This window comes from Balaenoptera musculus, chromosome 12, assembly GCF_009873245.2.
Source record: "Balaenoptera musculus isolate JJ_BM4_2016_0621 chromosome 12, mBalMus1.pri.v3, whole genome shotgun sequence".
Classification (NCBI taxonomy): Eukaryota; Metazoa; Chordata; class Mammalia; order Artiodactyla; family Balaenopteridae; genus Balaenoptera; species Balaenoptera musculus.
This window is the reverse complement of record NC_045796.1, coordinates 79,824,448-79,845,006: the sequence shown is the minus strand read 5'-3', so window position 1 is coordinate 79,845,006 and position 20,559 is coordinate 79,824,448. Positions and strand designations below refer to the sequence as shown.

The following is a 20,559-nucleotide window of genomic DNA, read 5'->3' as shown; positions in this document are numbered from 1 at the left end:
TAAAAGTAGGTAAGAATGATTTTTAAAATGTTGTTTTGGGTAAATTATCACTAAGAACTGAGGACTTTTGTCTTAACGAGTCTGAAAACAGCTTTTAAATGTCTTGTGCAAAGAATGTAATAAAACTAGGTTTCTTTGTTGAGAAGAACTTCCCAAGGAATGAGCCATCCTGTTGTCATACTGTAATCTCCGCAAAGTGATTGTTATTGATATGTTTGTATTATTATTTTCAAGTATGAAAATGTGAAGACATTATCTCGGTTTCTGTGTTTACATAGAAACTTTGATGCTAAAGCCCAAGTCCTTGTACAATGACAATTTACTGTCATATTTGGCTGTACTGTCCTACAGGTAGCATCAAGGCCTGTTAAGCAGGGGAAATGTTTATTTTTTGCTTTCAGGAAAGAGCTATTTTAAGATCCTCTACCTTATCCCTTCTGTTTTTTCTCTTTTAATTTTCTCAAATATCTTGGGTGATATTGAAATGAAAAGGAAATAATATGGTAAACACCCATGTTCCTACATATTTATGTTGTCCTTAAGGGAAAAAAAAAAGTATTACAATTGAATTACTCTTCGATTTGTGCCGCTGCCATCCTTCTCCCCCATCCTCAATATGTGGTACATTTTTATTGCTTTTTTAGTAAATGGGTTTTCAAATAATTGTTGATAAACTACCTTATGATGTTGTTTATTGACTTGAACATTTATGGTCTTTACAGTTGAATCGTCCATCTGAAATTGTTGCTACTAGTCCTGGTGCTCCCTGGAGGACATGTGCAAAACGAAGCAGGAGTGAAAGCTTAAAACCTTTGAAAGGCAACCCAACTGGACTTCACATGTTGAACAACAATAAGAAATCGAGGTATAGGCACTTCACCACACATTCCTACAGAAAAGATAAAGAGTTTGACACCAAAAACTAATTGGCCACTCCAACTTACACCTTTTCTTTTCACTTTGTCAGTAGAGCTGATCCTACACACTGGGAATCTTTGCTTTGAATCTTGGGAATAGGATTGATTGCAGTAATTTCTTGGTTTGGAATAAAAATATTCAAAGAAAAATTTCAGTAGACTGAGATTGCATAAGATGAACTTGCTTTCATGAAGTTAGCAAAATCTTGGTTGTAATATTAGAAGTAGGTCACATCTCCTTTAGGGAATACTTACCAGGATTATCTCAATGAGGGACTCTTTTTTTTTTTTTTTTTTTTTTAAGATGTCTTAATTCCCCTTCTCTTCTAGATATAACTCATCGTTCCTAGTGGTTGTCATAGTGAACCACTATTAGTGATACAGTTGGACTGTTACATATCCCAGAAATAGGGTTGAAGTCACTATTTTATTTCTACCTTGTCAATTTATAGACAAGTGAGGTACATAAAGGCTAAATAATTTTCAAGTCAGTGGTAGAATCCAAAGTAGAATTTAGCGCTTTTGATTTTTTTTTTATAATTAACATTTAGTATTATTTTGGCATATAAGAAAACTTTGTATACTCATAGTACATAGTTTGTATACTCATAGTACATAGATAGTCTTAAATAGAGAATAAGAAGAGGAAATATATTGGGATTAATTTACAGGAATTCTTACATTATGAAACATTCATTTAGGATTCCTGATTTCTGTTCTAGTGTTCTACTCTTTATCTTCTCTCATGAACTGGATTGGAAACATTTCAGAGACAAATTCAGAAAGTGGAAAACTAATGGACAATTTAACATGGTCAAAGGGTTTATGTATAAAAAATTTTCTTTAAGTGTTACAGGTTTTTGTGTGTGTATGCTTAGATTTTAAAGGGTTTATTTTGCATAAATGCATGTAATTTTTCCCTGTTTAAATTATTCTTTGTTTCTTGACTCCGCAGTGAAAATACACAAAATGCATCATTATGTTCTGGAACTGTAAGACGTTTTCCTCAGGCTAATGCACAGATAGCAATGGTAAAAACAGCAGCCCAAAGGTAAGGATTCTGATTGCCTTTGTTTAGTATATATACACCATCCTCTTTAATAGGAGTTTTTCACTGCCTTTTTTTTTTTTTTAAACCTTTTTTTTCCTTACTTTGTGGAACTTTACTGTGTTTCCATTGTCTCTGAAGAGATATTCATGTTTCTGAAATAATTCATGTCCTAGAATTTTTTTATTTTATATCTGCTTTTGAGTAAATCACATTCTGTAAATAGAGACACCTTAAGTAAAAGCTATTCTATTGCATTATGTTTCTGTTAAATTAAACTGATTTTTACAACATTTGACAGAGAAATCTTCAGCTGGTAGTTTAGTTCTGATGAGTAAAACTACAGTTATTACCTTTCTTTGTAAGGTTTATAAGATTTCATAGCATCAAAGTAAATCACATTATTAGTTTTAAATGTTTGAGAAATTTTTGTGTTTTCATGAATTTGAATGTTCTCATTGATCATGAAAGTACTACTTGAATCTTGAAATAATGAACGTAACAGTGTAATGCTTGGTGTTTTTAAATGCTTTTGAGGTTTTTCATAACCATTTTTGGATGGTTATGAAATTTCAGTTGAATTTCAGTTCTTGGTCAGTTTCAGTTGACCAAGAAATTCTTAGGCTCCAACAATTAGAAAAATAATTTATCTCTTTATTTCTTGCAGTTTGAATAGTTGCATAGAATTTTTATAACTAGCAAAATTTAAAGATTTTTTTTTTAATATATGCTAGATGTTGTTCTTCATTTTTTAAAATGTTGATCTAGACTGCTACTCATTCAGAAAATGTGTCCTGACTCTTACCCTTGCTGTATTTTCTATTTATGTAGATTTGCTGTAACAGAGATTTTCAACTTAAGTACCTTAAATCATTCTCATACTTTAGGACAATAAGAAAACCTTTCCTTTGCTTAAATATATTATTTTTCATAGTTTTGACATATTTCAGAAAATCAACTGAAAAGATGGAGAAATTACTATACATACCACAAAATCGGCTTGCCTTACAAATCAAGCTTTCTGGCCTACATGTGGCACAAACATGAGAACAAACAATAAAAGGAGAGTAATTAGCGGGAGGGAAGAAGGATAGACACACTGTTTCTCACACACTGATCACATTGATAGAATTCATCGCTAAGAAAGATCTGTCTACTTGCTATTCTGAAAATGTGGTCTAAGTTGAAGTACTGATTTATAATCAAGTGATATGTTCTACAACCAAAATTATTATTGGTTTAGAAGTTATCTACCAGTTTAGAATTATTTACACTATGCCTTATTCTCCCCATCCCTCCTTTCTTCACTGGTAATGTTAAAAAACTGATTCCAGTTTGGGAATTGGTTTGTGTTTTGTTTTATTCTAGGTCCTGGCACATCTTATACCTTGCCATGTGTATCATTACTCATCTGTATAAAAGATTAGATTCTGTTAATAGGAAGTGGTATTTACTAGTAAAATACTGTTTCTTACACACACACACCCCTAATTTAATTTGTATTTAAAGAAACAGTCCATTAAGGAAAACAGATTCTACTTATGTTTGTCTCTTATAAAATAAACATTTCTTAGTCCTACTGCAGTGTGACTGTCGTTAAAAAGATTTTGAAGTTCAAATACCAGTCATTGAGAGTTTTTCCAGTTTTCTTCCTTCAAAAATATTGATTGATTTTATGCTACATTACCAGGCATAGGTACAAAGTAGTCAAAGATGAATATGACAGTATTTGCCTTGACGCTCAAGTGTGGTTAGGGTAAAGGACAGAAAGACAAGTGAACAAATGATTACCTGGTGAGTGCAGTGTAGAGATATACAAAGTATGTGTAGTACTGTTTACAGAGAAGGGAGCAGTGAGGAATTCACAAAGGAAGTATTAAAGAAGCTTTTGAGTGTTTTAGCTAAAAGAGAACACTCCATGCATTAGGAACCACATCTTCAAAGGCATGAAAAAAGCCTTCACCTGAGATGATTGCTACCGAACTTTTGGTTTTAATTAGTGTAGTGTTGGCACAATTGTCAGGCCTCAGATGAGGATGAGCACACTGGCTTTTAGTTTCTCCTAATTTTTCTTATTTTCTCAACTCTTAATTTGAAATTATTAAAGAAAATGCCGCCAGTTGGTAATCCACACACATAATCCATTACTCCTGGGGTGAGTGGTATAACTTGTCTTTTAAGTAAATCAGACCTGCATTTTGAATAATTTGTAAGATATGGGAGCAAGTATCTCACACGTTTTTAATCTAAAAGAAATGAATGAAGATTGTTAAAGTATCAAATCAAATTAGCTGCTATTTGGAGAATATTATGATTGCAATCAGTTTTCTTACTGCTATTCCAAATGTTAATTTAATTCATATTTAAAAGATAGATTGTTTATATACTAGCAGTGATGGAGGAGGATAGTATTAGTATGGAAGAAATGAAATGCAGAAAGTTAAAAATTGTTATAACTATACCATCTCCACTCCTAACTTTAACCGCACTTGGAAAAAGAGCACATTTACTGGGTTATGTTTTATTTACATTTTCACTTTTTGTTTTGTTTTGTTTTTTATTAAGGATAGGTAGAAAGACTTAAAAGGACCATAGGGGGAAATGAATGTCTACAAAAGCATATATAATCCAAAAGTGGGAAAATGGGCTCCTGGAATAAGCAAGATTTAATTATTAATGAAAAGCACCACTTTGAAAGAATTTTTGAAGTCCAAAATCAGGTCATGGATACCAGAATCCATCAGTCTATCTTTTTTCTTTCCTTTTTTTAAATTTTAAGAGCAGAAATAGTCCAAAAAGAATGGAAGTCGACATTTTTACAAAGTCCTACATTACTGATAATGACTTCCCATCTCATTTTTTAAAAGCTTTTTTCTTTCTTCTTCTTCTTTTTTTTTTTAATATATAAACTCTTCTAGGGCAGGGCTTTGGTAATAAACACATACTGAGGAGTATTGGAGAATTACCATAATGTATAAATTAGATACAGTAAGTACATTTTTCTCAAGGATAAGAGAAATGAGGATGGTGTATATATTTTTTGCTTTTGTTTTCTTCCTGACTCCCTTGGTTTATTGGAAAGAACCAAACCTGTTTCTTCTACTTCTACTCTGTCTTCTACCTCTTTTATTCTCAACAGGTGAGTTTAAAGAATAAAAACAAGAGAGTTGTAAACTCTTCTCACTTCTTGAGCACAACAGTGTGTAGGGTTGGAAATGGCTAGATTAGGTATTAACGTCTAACTTTTGGTTTTTATTCTACTTTTCCTGGAAATATTATACCGTAAGAAATAAGTATATAAGAATAGACAGACTATATTTAAACTTTTATGTTTGTATTTTGTTTCACTTTAATTTTATGTTCATTTGTCCAACATAAATTTATTTTATACAGATTATCCCATTTTTTAAATAGCAGAAGTAAAATTTCAAATGTGGTATCTGTGTAAGTTTATAATAATTCTTTTCCTTTCTATTAAAATTTTTTTTAAATGTGTTTCTTTTCAATGTTGTGTATGTAAAACCAACTTACCATATTATTTTTTCTTAATTTGCTAGGATTAAATTGATATTTTATTGTGTGCTTCACATGATAGGAATATAAGAGTTAATTTGGAGACTCAGGGATTTTTGTGAACTATGTTTTGCTTACAGTTCTGAATATTTAGTTTCTTTTGTAATAGGAATAACTCTAGGATGTAAATCTTATTCTAAATTGAGGGTTTTATAATTTTGCCCTTGAGTACTTGATATTGATAGCTTTTTAGATTTTCTATGAATTGCGGAGAAGGGTGGACCTTTTATACATTGGACTTTTGGTTAGAGGCCATGATTTTAAGTCCCAGGACTTTTCTTGTGTCCCAAACCGTGTACTGTATTTGTATTTAATCTAAGGCTTTTGTGCAAAAGTTTCAGCCTTAAAAAAATTTTTTTTCTTACTCAGAAGCAAATACGGTCGGACTTCTGTATTTGGGGGTTCCACATCTGTGGATTCAACCAAGCACAGATAAAAAAAAAAAAAAAATCCAAGGAAAAAATTCCAGAAAGTTCCAAAAAGCAAAACTTGAATTTGCTGGTACTCGCAAGTGTTTACATAGCATTTACATTGTGTTAGGTATTATAAGTAATCTAGAGATGATTTGCAGTATATGGGAGGATGTGCTTAGGTTATATACAAATACTATACCCTTTTATATAAGGGACTTGAGCACCCACTATTTTGGTATCTGCCTTGGGTCCTAGAACCAATCCTGTGCAGATAACCGAGGGATGACTTTAATCACGCCTGATAATGGGATTGGGACCTCTAAAAATTTTATAACTTTTAGGAAATTGTATTGTTCCTTGAAGACAATTTCTTTAACCACTCTAAAATAACATATATCCTCAAATGTTGGATGGTTAAATAAAGCTCTTTCAAGAATTTTTCAATCTTTGTACATTTTTATTCTTTAAATATGTTTAGATATAAATTATTTTCTGTACTGACAAAAATTGAAAGCCAATTTACATATCTGACAAGATTCAAAACACTAGTATATAACATATATATAATGTGTTTAAAAACAAATTAATCACAGAGTTTTGCCTTATTGACTGCAGTTACTAAAACTACAATGATATATCAAAAATGAGGTCTTGCCTCTTACATTTTTTTTCTTTTTCATGTTTTAAGCAGTCTGGACCAAAAGGAAAGGTAAGCTCAATATTGATGAAATTAGAGCATGGATACAGCAGTAAAATACCAGATTATTTATATGCTTTGAAAAATGTCCATTGAATTAAGAGTTCATCGTTAAGTTTATTAATTATTTTAATAAAAAGGAAACATTAAGAGCACAACATGATACTTGACTTATGTGGGTAATATTTCACCACAATTCTCTCTCTCTATATATATATATATATATTTTCCATGAATGATTATTATATATTTATACTGATCTGTAACTACTTTCATTTTAAAAATAGAATATTTCAGGATCTTAGTAGTAAAATTGTTTTCAGTTACTTAATTTAAGTATTTCTTGTATTTTAGTGGTAATATTTTTGTTTTATACTTTAGTAGAGTGAGGGGAAAAATAGAAGTAGAATACCTTAAGCTTGGAGTTAAAACTCTAAACATCAAAAATTTGTGACAGAATTTTATGATCACTCTTTGTTCCCTTTGTAATAACACTGGCAAACACATCATCCTTTAGCAGAATTGTTGAATAATGTAAATAACATGGAAACAAGTTTTTAAGAACACATATTTCTTAGAATAGTGAAATGATTGTAGTTGTTCTAAATCAGATGCCCATAAGAATAGCTCCTCTCCTCAATGTATGTATGTGGAAATTTTTTTGCATGTGCATATCTTTTTTTCTTGCTTCCATGAGTCTCAAGAACCTTTTATGAATTCTCCCCTCCCAAAACAGGTAAACAGCCCTTGTTTTAAACCAGTACTTTCATATCATTGGTGATGGTCAAAAGAAGGGACATTCTATAATTTTATTTGATTATGTAACTTTGACTCTATAATTTTGTTTAAAGGTATAGAGGAGGCAAAGAGGACAACTTGCAGTATTTTATAGAATGCTATATATTCCATCTTACTTCATGAACACCAAGTTTCTGAACTAAAGATGATCCTGTCAGCAAAAGATTTAGGCATATTTTATAATTCTGAAATACTTCACACTTCTTACATGGTTTAAATGAATGGGTTGTGCAGATATTTTACTACCTTCCTCCTGGGAAAGAAAAATTATTTTTCTATTGTGTCTCTTTTTCTCTTTGAGTAAATTACTATTTCTTATCAGACATAGATGAGTCATTTTATTATATCTTTTGAATTTTTAATTCATAAGTGACTATATTTTGGGGAGAAGATCATTAATAAGATGTTTTTAATAAAATTGCTAAAGAATATACATTAAATAACTGTACAGTCACATGTGAACCAGACTGTTGTTTTATAGAAATAAACAGATTCTTTCCTTTATGTGCTAGTAGATAAAATATAGGCACTGTTATATTATCAGAATAGTATAATGGTCTTAGATTATTCTCTTTCTCATAATAGCCTTGGTGGGTTTATACTGATTTTTTTCTACTGTTTTGGCTTCTTATGCATATTTCTGTTGTGGAAATTTATTCATTGATACATTCAGCAAATATTTCAATGACTCTATGTGCCAGGCACTCTTCTAGGAGCAGACAAAAATCCCTACTCTCTTGGAGCTTATATTCCTGTTGGAATAATACTGGAATAGAAGTCAGAGATGTAGAATTAAGTAACCAGCATTACCAGTAGGCACATAACTTACTCTAAAATGGGGATAATGATATTTGTCCAATTTTAAAGGAGACTTGTGAAGAACAGAGATTTGTTCTGTTGTGAGATAATTATTTGAAACTGACATATACACTGTAAAGTTTGAAATTTCTGTAATAATAGGTGCTGAAATTCTTTGTCTTTTTGTACCAACGTTACCGCCAGGGGCTAGGCGTGAAGCAGCAACTATTTATAAAATATGTTATGATGAATACACTGGAGTGCTTTATTCAGCAGCTTAGTTACTGTTAGGTTCAATTTAGCCCATTAATCCTTTGGAATCTTACCTAAAATTATTTTATCTTTGTCAGAGATAAACTGAGAAGAACTTTTGTGTCAGTAGATTTTACTTTGTAAATTTTTTTTACGTAAGCCATTTTTCCTCCCTTATGAACAAAGCCACATCTTTTTTTCTGACCTTTGAAAAGTAATAGAAAATCTTTTATCTTTATTCCTTAACACATGAAGGACTGTAAATCTCTGAACTAAATGATTTCCTTAAAAGAGGATGGTTTATCTAATAAACAAAAGTTAGGTAGTTGTGGAAGGTTAATCTTTTCCAGGTTTTTTCCCTTTGTACTGTATACTGGGCACAATGAGGTATATTTTAGGTTTAAAACCAAGCTGGAATAAAAATCAAACAACGATATTAAGGTCCAGAGCTTGCAAACTTAAAAAATTTGCTGCCATTTTTCTTTGTTGTGGGTGACTTTGACAACTTGAATGACTTGAATTCTTTTCTGACTCTTGGACAGTTGGGTTGTGAATATAGTGTATGTGGTAGCACCAGCAACCTAGAATATTTAATCTGGTATTAGAACTTTTTTTTTTCTCCTTAGATAAAGAGGATAAAATTTGACCTGTTATGAACCTGAAGCACATAGTAATTTTCAAATTTAAAATTTTTTAAAATATTTTTATTATAAATAGTATGTGCGTATCGTAGAGAATTTTGAAACAACAAAAAGATACAAAGGTGAAAAGAATACAATAAAAGACATATATGAAATACTAGAAATGTTTACTTAAAGGGGGTGTTTGAAAAGACAAGTATTAGAATGAAATATTTTATAATTTTTAAAAAGCTCTTATAATCGAAAATTACATCATTAGGATCTTTCTGCGTTTCTTTCCAATATTCTTTTTCCTGTGTACTTTTAAATATACCTAATACATGCAGTCATAATAAAAGTACAGCTGCATATTCTGAGTTTTCACCTAACAGTATGTCCTAGCCTTTTTCCCTGTTAAGTTGGCTTCTAAGAATAATTTGTAATGATTACATAATAGCTTGTCCTGCAGATATACATAATTTATTTACCCATTAGTATATTTTTTGTTGTCTTTCACCGTTGTATATGACAGCGGTCCCCAACCTTTTTGGTACTAGGGACCGGTTTCACAGAAGACAATCTTTCCATGGAAGTGGTGGCAGGGGATGGTTCAGGCGGTAATGCGAGCGATGGGGAGCGATGGGGAGCGGCACATGAAGCTTCGCTCGCTCACCTGCCGTCACCTCCTGCTGTGCGGCCCAGTTCCCAACAGGCCGCGGACTGGTAGGGGTCCACAGCCCAGGGATTGGGGACCCCTGGTATATGACACATTGATGAACAACTTTGTATGTAAATCTCTAAGTGCATCTCTTAAGATAAATCTCTGGGAAAGGATTCTTTGGGGGGCTAGGTTACAGATGTTCTTAATGCTCTTGATAGGTATTGCGAAATTGTTTTGCAGACAGGTGGTACCAATTTATATTAGAATTATAAATTGGTGTCTCAAGGTATCTGAAAATAAAATTATATTTAGATGGTACTGCCTTCCTTAGAATTATGAGAGTCATCTGAAACCTTAGATATAATAAGAGTATAGCAAGATCATAGACTACAAGACTAATAATATTAATAATTTTTTATTCATTCTGATCAATTGCAGTATATATTGGAAAGACCAAAATTTCATTCACAGTAGCAACTAAAATTAAATACTCAGTAATAAAATTAATGATGTGTAGATCCTTTATAAATATATCTAAGGAACCTGATCTGAGGCATATATTAGGTTCCTGTTTGGTTATTTGATATCAGTGCTCCTTAAAATAAACTTAATGCAGTTTTAGTCAGAAATCTTGGTGACTTTGTTATTTTAGGAAATTTGACCAATTGATTCTAAAGTTTATTTAGGAGAGTAAATATTTGAGAAGAGTAAGAGACTTACTTTATAAAAAGAAGAAATGAGTGGGGGAAGAGAAGAATGACATGTCTTGCCACATAATAAAGCATACTGTGAAGAAAAACAGTGATTGGATATGGAAACATTGGAAAAAAGCCTAGAAAGTAGAACGGTAAACAGACTAGAGAATCCAAGTATATTCAGTTTCCAGCTAACCTGTCTAATCAATAAATGTATAGTTTACAGTGCCTGAATTATGGTATTTGCACATAGACTAATATTTTAAATTACTTTTTGGTGGCTCTGCATGGTGGCCAATGGTTCAGTTTTGACATTACCACCCTTGTTCAGCATGATTGTACAATTATTTGACCTGATAAATACACTTCTAATTACGTACTGCCTCTTAGTTATACACATTTATTACTTCCAAATATTTATCAAGTGCCTGCTCTGTTCTAGGTATAAGGATACAGTGACGAACAAAACAAACAAGATCTCTGCTCTCCTGTAGTTTACATTTTGATGGGCAATAATTGATAATGAACAAGTAAAACACCAAAAAATAAGTTCTATGTAAAAAAGTATAATTGGGTGATGTGGTATAGAGTGACAGGATGGTTTCTTCAGATGTTCAGAGAGGCACTCAACTATGAAGCTAACATTTAAGCAAGGACTGATGAAGAGTCAGCCATACGGTGATCATAGAGATGGCTTTTCCTCATAGGGAAGAGGTGGTGCTGAGATATTAATGCTGGAGTGAGTTTGGCATGTTCAAAGAACAGAAAGGAGGACTGCGGGGTGGGTTTGGTTAAGGTCAGCTAGGGCCCCTAGATCATAAAAGGCTTTCTGTAAGATGATCTGAAGAGTTTGGGTTTTATGTGGTGCACTCACTAGAAGCTTTCAGGGCATTTTAGGTAGCGAAGTGTTATTACCTGATAAATCTTTGAGATTAAAAAAAAAAATCTTTTGTATATGATTTATAATTTGGCACAATTAAAAACTTAAGTCAGTGGCATTCAGTTAAGGCTAAGCGTGTTTTACTTACCAAATAGAGATATGCTACAAAAGAAAATCAGTAATAGCCTGTGACTATTCAAAACTATCTCAGCAAAATCTAGGAATTGGAGAGGTAGAAAGGCAGAAGTAAAAGGTATCTTAAGGCCTTTTTTTTTGGAAGCGGGACTGAATGGGGTAGGATGGGTAAGTAAAAGGATTTTAAAGATCTTATCCCCTTAGGGATGATGCAGGAGAATATCTTGTTTGAGGAAATAGTTGGAATCTTGAGAACATGTTAATGAACAAAATATGCAATTGGAATAAGGGTTGAGAGAAGGAAGGTAACTATTTGTTAAATTAACCAGGGGAGGAAAAACAAATGAAAGGTAATTGTGCAAATCAGTAAAAATAGGGGAAAAGAGTGAAAATAAACAAATAGAAATATAGAAAACAACTAATACAGTAAGATGAAAGGAAAGCATGGAGTTTATCAGCTGCAATAATGATTGTGATCAGGTCGAATATATTTAATAAGAGACAAACTGGTTGAATTAAACTCAGCTATATCATGTTGTTTACCAGAATCAGATATTTATAAAATAACAATTTGTAAGTAAAGGGGTCTCTTGACTCTTAGAGTCAAAAGAAATGCAAACAAAAGGAAAGCATGAGTAGAATTTTAGCAACAAATGAGATAGAATTAAGGATTAGAAGCACTAAATAGTATAACGGAGCACATTTTATAATGGAGACACTCTGTGAGAGTATAACAATGAACTGTATAAAGCTCCCCTAAAATATCTAAAATGCAAGAAGTTCTTGGTTAGAGTACAACTTAGGGAGATTTTAATACATCTCTTCAAAAATTAGATTACAGTTTAAACATGACTTTGGAATAATGCATTTTCATGAAAAATGAACACATTTAATTTATTTTATAGGAATTTACATCTTTTGAGATCAGTTAGAGCAATGGAACGATTTATAAAATGAGTTTCAAAACCAACTTAAAAAAAAAAAATAGCAGCACTCAGACCCTGGTTTCTAATACCACTCTGATAAAAGGAACATGGAGAAACGGCTGATTCTAGGGATGGGTTAGGGAAAACACAAAATGATCATAGAGTGTCTTGTAGTATCAGAATCCAAACAGGTATTCAAAAAACAAAGGGGTACTTGCTTCAGCAGCACATATACTAAAATTGGAACAATACAGAGATTTTCATGGCCCTTGTATAAGGACGACATGCAGATTGGCAAAGCATTCCATATTTCTGTAAATTTTATGTATGTTTTATCCGAATTTTTTAAAAAAAGAATGAGTTCACATGAAAGGAACACAGGAACCAACTGAAAGAGCTCCCAAGGGCCAAAACTGAAACAATTGGATTATAACCTAATGTATAAAATAAATATCCATGAGTCATACTGGTATAAATGATTGAATAAGTGATTTATTTATTGAACTATCCTAGGGTTTTTATAAGCTGCATAAAATGAATTGGGGGAAGTTGACAAGTGTTTATACAGAAGGATTCCAAATAATATGTGTAGGTAGTTCCCTCTTCAGGAAGTAGAGTTTAACTACCCCTGCCCCTCTTGTGGGCTGGGCTGATTGGACTTGCTTCCAAATAGAATGTCGAAAGGGAAAATAACTTTGGAGTGGAGAAACCTGGCAAACACTACTTTAGCCAGATGATCAAGGTAACCTCACTAGTGATGTAAATCATTGATACCATGTAACCCCTGATATGATGTGATGAGATGGGCACTGTCCACCAAACCTACAACCTCAGTCTAATCATGAGAAAAACATCAGACAAACCCACATTGTGGGGCATTCTACAAAATAACTAACCAGTCTCTTCCAAAGTGTCAAGGTCATGAAAAACAGTGGGAAACAAAACAGTCTGGGAAACAAAAAAGAGACTAAGGAGACATGATGACTAAATGCGGTGGATCCTAGATTGGATTCTGGAACAAACAAAGGATATTAGTGGAATAGCTGGTGAAGTTCAAATAAAGCCTGGCATGTAGTTAATAGCAGTGTACAAATGTTGATTTCTTTTTTTGACATATGTATGAGGGTAATGAAGGTGTTAACGTTAAGAAAAACTGGGTAAGAGATATAAGAGGATTCTGAATTGTCTTTTCAAGTCTTCAGCAAATCTAAAATTATTCTAAAATAAAATTTATTAAAAAAAAAAAAAGAGACTTACAGGTCTGAAGCCTGTCTAACCTTTAATAAGGATTCTGATGTTATTTAAAGAGGTCTGCACAGAAGGAAAAAAAAGCTCTCCAGTTCATTTTATGCAGCTTGTAAAAACGTTGGGTCCATGAAGTGAGGTTTTCTCTAAAACTTCTATACAGAACACAAACCCTCAGAAGCAAAAAAAAATGCTCCCGCTTGGTAGAAGACAGAAGATAGGGACACTTCTCTGTTTCTGCTTGGTTTGAGGTAGGAAAGAAGATCCACCGGGAAATTAAATTCTAGCCTTAAGCATCATGCTAGTTTGGAGTTTGAAATTTTAGTGTCTGTAGAGTGATGGAACTCTCAAATTAAGAAATTAACATGAAATTTCATTTTTGATCACCTAACGAAGTTTCTTTTAAAAACTAAGTTTTAAAGAACACAAGATTATAGCTAGAAAGTTCTTTTAATTCTCTTATTAAACAAATACTACTTTTATTCTGAAATTCTTGTATTCTTGTATTAAACTTAAGGTATGCTTTTATTTCTGTAATTTACTCATTATAATACATTTTTTAAAACAATCTGCTCTGTCTGTATAGGGAAAGATGTAGTAAATACTGGGTACAGAATGGCCATAAGGTTTGGAAATGTTGGCAAATATACATAATTTTTAACATTACATTACAGTACATGATAGGTCATGGATGTTACATGATATATTCAGTGCATTGTTTGTTCCTCATCAGCAGTGCATGGTTCAGTGCACTGTGTCAAACAGCAAAGAGCAGCGTGAATTACTGCAGCATTTTCAGAAATCCCTGCACATCTATGATATGTTGTCTCCAATGATTTATGCCAGTTATTACTGAATAAACCTGTGTTTATAGCATACCCCAGAGTAAGTAATTAAGCAGACAAAAATCCAAAATATGTATTTCAGATTTTGTGGCCACTCTGTCAAACGGTATTTTGCTTGTTGATAATCCTTAGTATTTAAGAATACCTACTGTTTCTGTTGTCCACTATTTTAAAAATATATAATGCATAGAGGTTTTGTAGTCTAATATAATTGCATCATCATATTTTGCTTCAGATTTATTGACTCGGTTGCATTTTATAGTTGGTATCTTTACTTTTCCAGTGTAGAGTTATAAAAATTAGAGATTAAAAAATTGTTTGTTTTCAAGATAAGACTATGTTATATCGTTTTTAGTGGGAGCATGTGTGGTATATAAAAACATGCATTTTATTTGAAGCTTAATGTAGTTAGGAGCTGAAAACCTACCTTATTTTTAATAACACTAGTACCACTATCTCTAAGGCAAATTCTCATCTTCACAACTCATATCCTCACGAATCTTAAAATTTTGACAGTATGGAAATTAGTTGTACCAAATGCTGCTCAGTAATAATAATTGAAATGGTGAAAACACCGTTACTCATCAATATTGATGCAGGTTGCCAAGATTCAGATTCTGGTGTTGGTATTTAATAGTTGTGTGACCATGGGCAAGTTAATTTAACCTCATTGTGCCTCAGTTTCCTCATCTGTAAAGTGCTAACAATAGTATATACTTTGTAAGGTTATTGTGACGATTAAAGTAATTAATAGATACAAAGCACTTAGAACAGTACCTGGCACATGATGCTCACTATTTGCTAACCGCTGTCACAGATACACTCCTGTCACTACTCTTATTAGTTTCTTCTTGTGTCATTTTCATGTTTTGTTTTCAATTTAGGTGCTCTGACTTTTACAGTGTAAGAATATGAAATCCTTACAGGAAAATTCCTTTAGGATTTTTGTTTAATTAATTAATTTAATTAATTATATTGCCCTGTGATAAGTATTGATCACTCGGGTGAATGCGTTTACATATAACAGAATAACCTCCTTTAATTCCCCTGTTAAATAAAATGGAAATATTTTTAGAAGCTTTTGTTTAGGATGGGAAGGTAGCTATTGTAGCTCCCTGGTTTATTGCGTTTTTTGCAAACCTCCTTCTTTAATGCTTTTATCCCACAATTAGCTATAGGTTTTTTGCTTTTCTCCCAAACTAGTGTATATTTGGACTTCTGTAGTGTTTTAGGATCCTTATTTACTAAGGATTCCTGTTCAGAATTCTGAAAATTGGTTAGGTGTGAAGTCTGACAATGTAATATATTTTTTAAAGTATAATTATACCCCCATAATGTAGTCATATTATAAGACTAAAATACTTATTTCATGATTTCTAGTTTTGTACATAACATTTTTTGTACTGCTTTTGGAATTATCCTCAAGGACAAGATCTTATTCACTCTTTATTCATTGATCTTTAAACAACTAGAAACATTTACAGCAAAATTGGGCAAGTTGAGTATTTATTATAAGCTGACTAACTTTTTTTATTCCAAAAATGCATGTGACAATGAAATATTAGGAGTTTTTTAAAAGTTTTTTTTAACAGATTATGAAGGCAGTTCCAAAAGAAAAATTCTAAAGTTTTGTGTATTGGGGGAATAAATATATAACTTTCCAAAGTGACTACTTTGAAAGGACAAATACTTGTATTTATTTATTAAATATTTGTTTTAAAGACTGCCTGCTGTCAGCTTTCATAGATTGACAGTTTAAATAAAATATAGTCACTGCCCTTAGGGATCTTATAGTGCATTAAGGTTTACTATATTTGGGTAATATAGTGTTACTATTTTATAGTACCACTTTTTATATGACAAACAAGCTATGATTTGCTTTTGATAAACATATTTTAAGTATTCCCTCTACTTTTTCACTTTAAAAATATTTTTTTCTTTTAGACTGAAACTATATAAATTTCCTTTTCTAGGAAAGAATACCCACCTCATGTCCAAAAATTTGAAAGTAATCCTGTAAGGTTAAGTCGGCCCCAAGGTGGTGGTAAGTGTGCAGTTTTTTTGTTACACCCGTGAAGGGTTTTGAGTAGTTGTAAGAAAGGTAGAATAGGAGTATGGTACCAGCTTTAGAATAGTCCCAGGTATAATAGAAATATATAGACCCATTTTTTTTATAACTGATTTGAGAATTTGTTATAATTGTGACCTGAAATCATTGGGGAATGATTCAAGGAGTGCACATTCAGGTGATTATAGTTGAAAATCTTTTTGATTATATTAGCATTGTTGTTAAACTCAGGATCCAAATATTAACTCTAGATGGGTTATAGCTTCAAAATTGTGTTTTGTTGCACTTTGTTATAATCTTCCATTATGTGATTTTCTTGATTAAAATGGTTTTGATCCTAAAATTTAGAATACATTCGGCACTGAATTAAAAAGAGTCCATACCTGGTAAAACTGTGCTAATAGTAGATGTTGGAAAATTATTGTAAGTAGAAGTTTATATTTGCATTGAAATACTTTTTAATACAGTGATATATTAAGCAAAAATAAAATAAGAGCAGATAGCATTTATGACAAATGTTTCACCATCAAATTGATGTTCATTATCTAGAATACAGATTCTTAATCTGTGTGTCCATCTTGTTTGTCCCAGGCCTTTGCTTGTTTATTTATTCATTTTTTGACTTTTTAAAAAAATTATAGTTGATTTACAATATTATATTAGTTTCAGATGTACAGCATTGTGATTCAGTATTTGTACAGGTTATTCTTTATTAAGTTATTACAAGATAATGGCTGTAATTCCCTGTGCTATGGAATATATCCTTGTTGCTTGTATATTTTAATGAATAGTAGTTTGTATCTCTTAATCCCATAGGCCTTTGCTTATTTAAATAGCACTAGGGACTCTTATTATCCAAAATCTAATGATTTTAAGCAGCTCCAGTGGGTAAGACTCCGCGCTCCCAGTGCAGGGGCCCGGTTTCGATCCCTGGTCACGGGACTAGATCCCACATGCATGCCACAACTAAAGAGTTTACATGCCACAACTAAGAGTCCACGTGCCGCAACTAAGAAGTCCGCATGCCACAACTAAAGATCCTGCATGCTGCAACTAAGACCCGGCGCTGCATAAATAGATAGATAGATAGATAGATAGATAGATAGATAGATAGATAGATAGATAGATAGATAGATAGATAGATAGCAGCTAGGTTTTCCTGACTGCCAACAGTTTTTTTTTTCTTCTTTTTTTGAAGCACCTATATTCTTCTTCTAGTTTGGGTGAAAATCTTTTATGCATATATTGAACATATCCTATTTTATAAAGAGAATATTCCAAACTTAGCTTCATCCTTTCTTAACAACTTTGCAGTTATGAATGTGAATTATTATACTTCGCAATGCATAGTTCTGTTCACTGATTTTATTAGGTGTAGTAATAATGACTAGCCTCTTTAACATTCATACCTTAAACTTTTATTGAATTCTTAATCTGCCCTAGATGCTGAGTCAGATGCTTTACATTCATTATTTGTTTTTATCGTGGCTCCCTACCCAAGATCTCAATAAGCTAAATTCAACTTTACCTACATTTTGTACAGAGGAGGAAATTGAGGCTCGGAGGGATTACACAACTTGCTCAAGGACACAGACTAGTATTGGAATCCGGGTCTATTTAATGCTAAAGGCCATGCATTCTCTTAACCACTGTGCTTTACTATTTTCTCCTTAGATCAGAAAGAAATTTACTCCTAATCCTCAGGGAAGAACTGCACAATAGGTACTATTATCATTCCCCTTACACAGATGCATTTCAGTAAGTTAAGTGATTTGGCCCATTATATGGTTTTAGATACCAATCAGCCCCAGACTTTTTTGAAAAATTTTTTGTTTATTCAATAACATTCATTAAGTAGATAATAATAACCTTTTTTTAAGAAAAAGTTTTTATTTTGAAATCATTTTAGACTACTGAAAAGTTACTAAAATAGGACTCATTTACCCTTTACCCAGCTGCTCCTAATGTTAACATGTTACAATCACAGTACATTTACAAAACTAAGAAATTGGCATCGGTATAACATTCTTAACTAAGCAACAGACCTTGCTCTCATTTCACCAGTTTTTCACTGGTAACTTTTTTCTGTTCTAAGATCTAGTTTGGGATCTTACATTGCATTTGTTTGTCACATCTCCTCAGTTTCCTTGACAATTTTGAAGAGTAATGGACAGTTACTTCATAGAATACCTTTCTGTTTGGAAGTTTGTATGATGTTATCTTATGATTAGATTGAGGCTATGCATTTTTGGCAAGACTTTCATGAAAGTGATGTTGTGTCTTTTTCTACACGTTATATCAGGGGTTGTATGATGTTGATTTGTCTTACTGCTGGTGATGTTAAACGTGATATCTTGGTTAGGTGGTTTCTGCTGGGTTTCTCCACTGTAAAATTATTTTTTTTCCCTTTGTACTTAATAAAGATCTTGGGAGAGATACTCTAACACTATGCAGATACCCTCTTTTTCCTCAAAATTGCACCCACTGATTTTGCATCTCTTGGTGGATCTTGCTGGCAACAGTTATTACTTGGTGTTTATCTAATGGTAATTTTCTGTTTTCTTCATTTCTTTTACATTTATTAATTGAAATTCTTTTGTAGGAAAGAGCTGTACCGTCTCCTTTATTTACTTATTCAGTTTATGCCTGTGGACTCATAATAAAGTGTGTGTGTAAATACATACTTACATATGTATATATATATATACACACACACATATATATACACACATATACATATATATAACATATATACGTTATATATATATGTGTATCTATGTGTGTGTGTGTGTGTGCATATATATGTATATATATATAGGGTTGGCCAAAAAGTTTCTTTGGTTTTTAAGCAAAAATAAAAGACACATTTTTCATTTTCACCAAGAACTTTATTGAACAATTTATTCACCCTTTTGTTCCACTACCTTCTGCCATTTTTCAGGCAACTTCATAATTCCACGTTCCCAAAACCTTTTATCTTTTTGAACAAAGAACTGTACCAGTTGCCTTTTACATTCTTCCAGAGATTGGAAATTTTTTCCATTAAGAGAATCTTGTAGGGCTTCCCTGGTGGTGCAGTGGTTGAGAGTCTGCCTGCCAATGCAGGGGACACGGGTTTGGGCCCTGGTCTGGGAAGATCCCACATGCCGCGGAGCAACTGGGCCTGTGAGCCACAATTACTGAGCCTGCGCGTCTGGAGCCTGTGCTCCGCAACAAGAGAGGCCGCGATAATGAGAGGCCCACGCACCGCGATGAAGAGTGGCCCCCGTTCGCCGCAACTAGAGAAGGCCCTCGCGCAGAAACGAAGACCCAACACAGCCATAAATAAATAAATAAATTTTAAAAAAAAGAGAGAATTTTGTAAAGGCCGAAATAAATGTAAATACAAAGGTGCAATGTCTGGTGAATACGGCGGATGAATCAGAACTTCCCAGCCAAACTGTAACAGCTTTTGCCTGGTCATCAGAGGAACATGCGATCTTGCGTTATCCTGATGAAAGATCATGCGTTTTCTGTTGAGTAATTCCGGATGCTTGTCGTCGAGTGCTGCTTTCAGTTGGTCTAACTGGGAGCAGTACTTGTTAGAATTAATCGTTTGGTTTTCCGGAAGGAGCCCATAATAGAGGACTCCCTTCCAATCCCGCCATATACACAACATCACCTTCTTTGGATGAAGACCTGCCTTTGGTGTGGTTGGTGGTGGTTCATTTTGCTTGCCCCACGATCTCTTCCGTTCCACATTAGTGTACAGTATCCACTTTTCATAGCCCGTCACAATTTGTTTTAAAAATGGAACGTTTTCGTTACATTTCAGAAGAGAGTCATATGCAGAAATATGCTCAAGGTTTCTTCCGTTTAACTTCTGTGGATCCCAAACATCAAAGCAATTAACATAACCAAGCTGGTGCCAGTGATTTTCCACTCTTGATTTGGATATTTTGAGTACGTAGGCTATCTCCCACTTGGTATAATGTTGATTGTTCTCAAT

The 20,559-nt window shown here is 32.9% G+C and overlaps 1 protein-coding gene and 1 non-coding gene across 11 annotated transcripts in view; both read left to right on the top strand.

Annotated features, from left to right (window-relative positions):
* Positions 1-20,559, top strand: part of SENP6 (SUMO specific peptidase 6) — a 106,415-nt gene that overhangs the window by 35,418 nt on the left and 50,438 nt on the right. For 3 of the 10 annotated variants that reach the window (XM_036871105.1, XM_036871104.1, XM_036871103.1), the window contains exons 4-7: positions 721-865; positions 1,873-1,968; positions 6,640-6,660; positions 16,477-16,547. In XM_036871105.1, coding sequence (XP_036727000.1) covers positions 721-865; positions 1,873-1,968; positions 6,640-6,660; positions 16,477-16,547 — 333 coding nt within the window. Of the gene's footprint in view, positions 1-720; positions 866-1,872; positions 1,969-6,639; positions 6,661-16,476; positions 16,548-20,559 lie in introns of those variants that run through there. The other 7 variants (XM_036871107.1, XM_036871100.1, XM_036871106.1 and 4 more) reach the window with 5 other exon arrangements.
* Positions 12,624-12,727, top strand: LOC118905565. Its single transcript, XR_005022271.1, has one exon. It is a non-coding gene; the product is annotated as a U6 spliceosomal RNA (small nuclear RNA).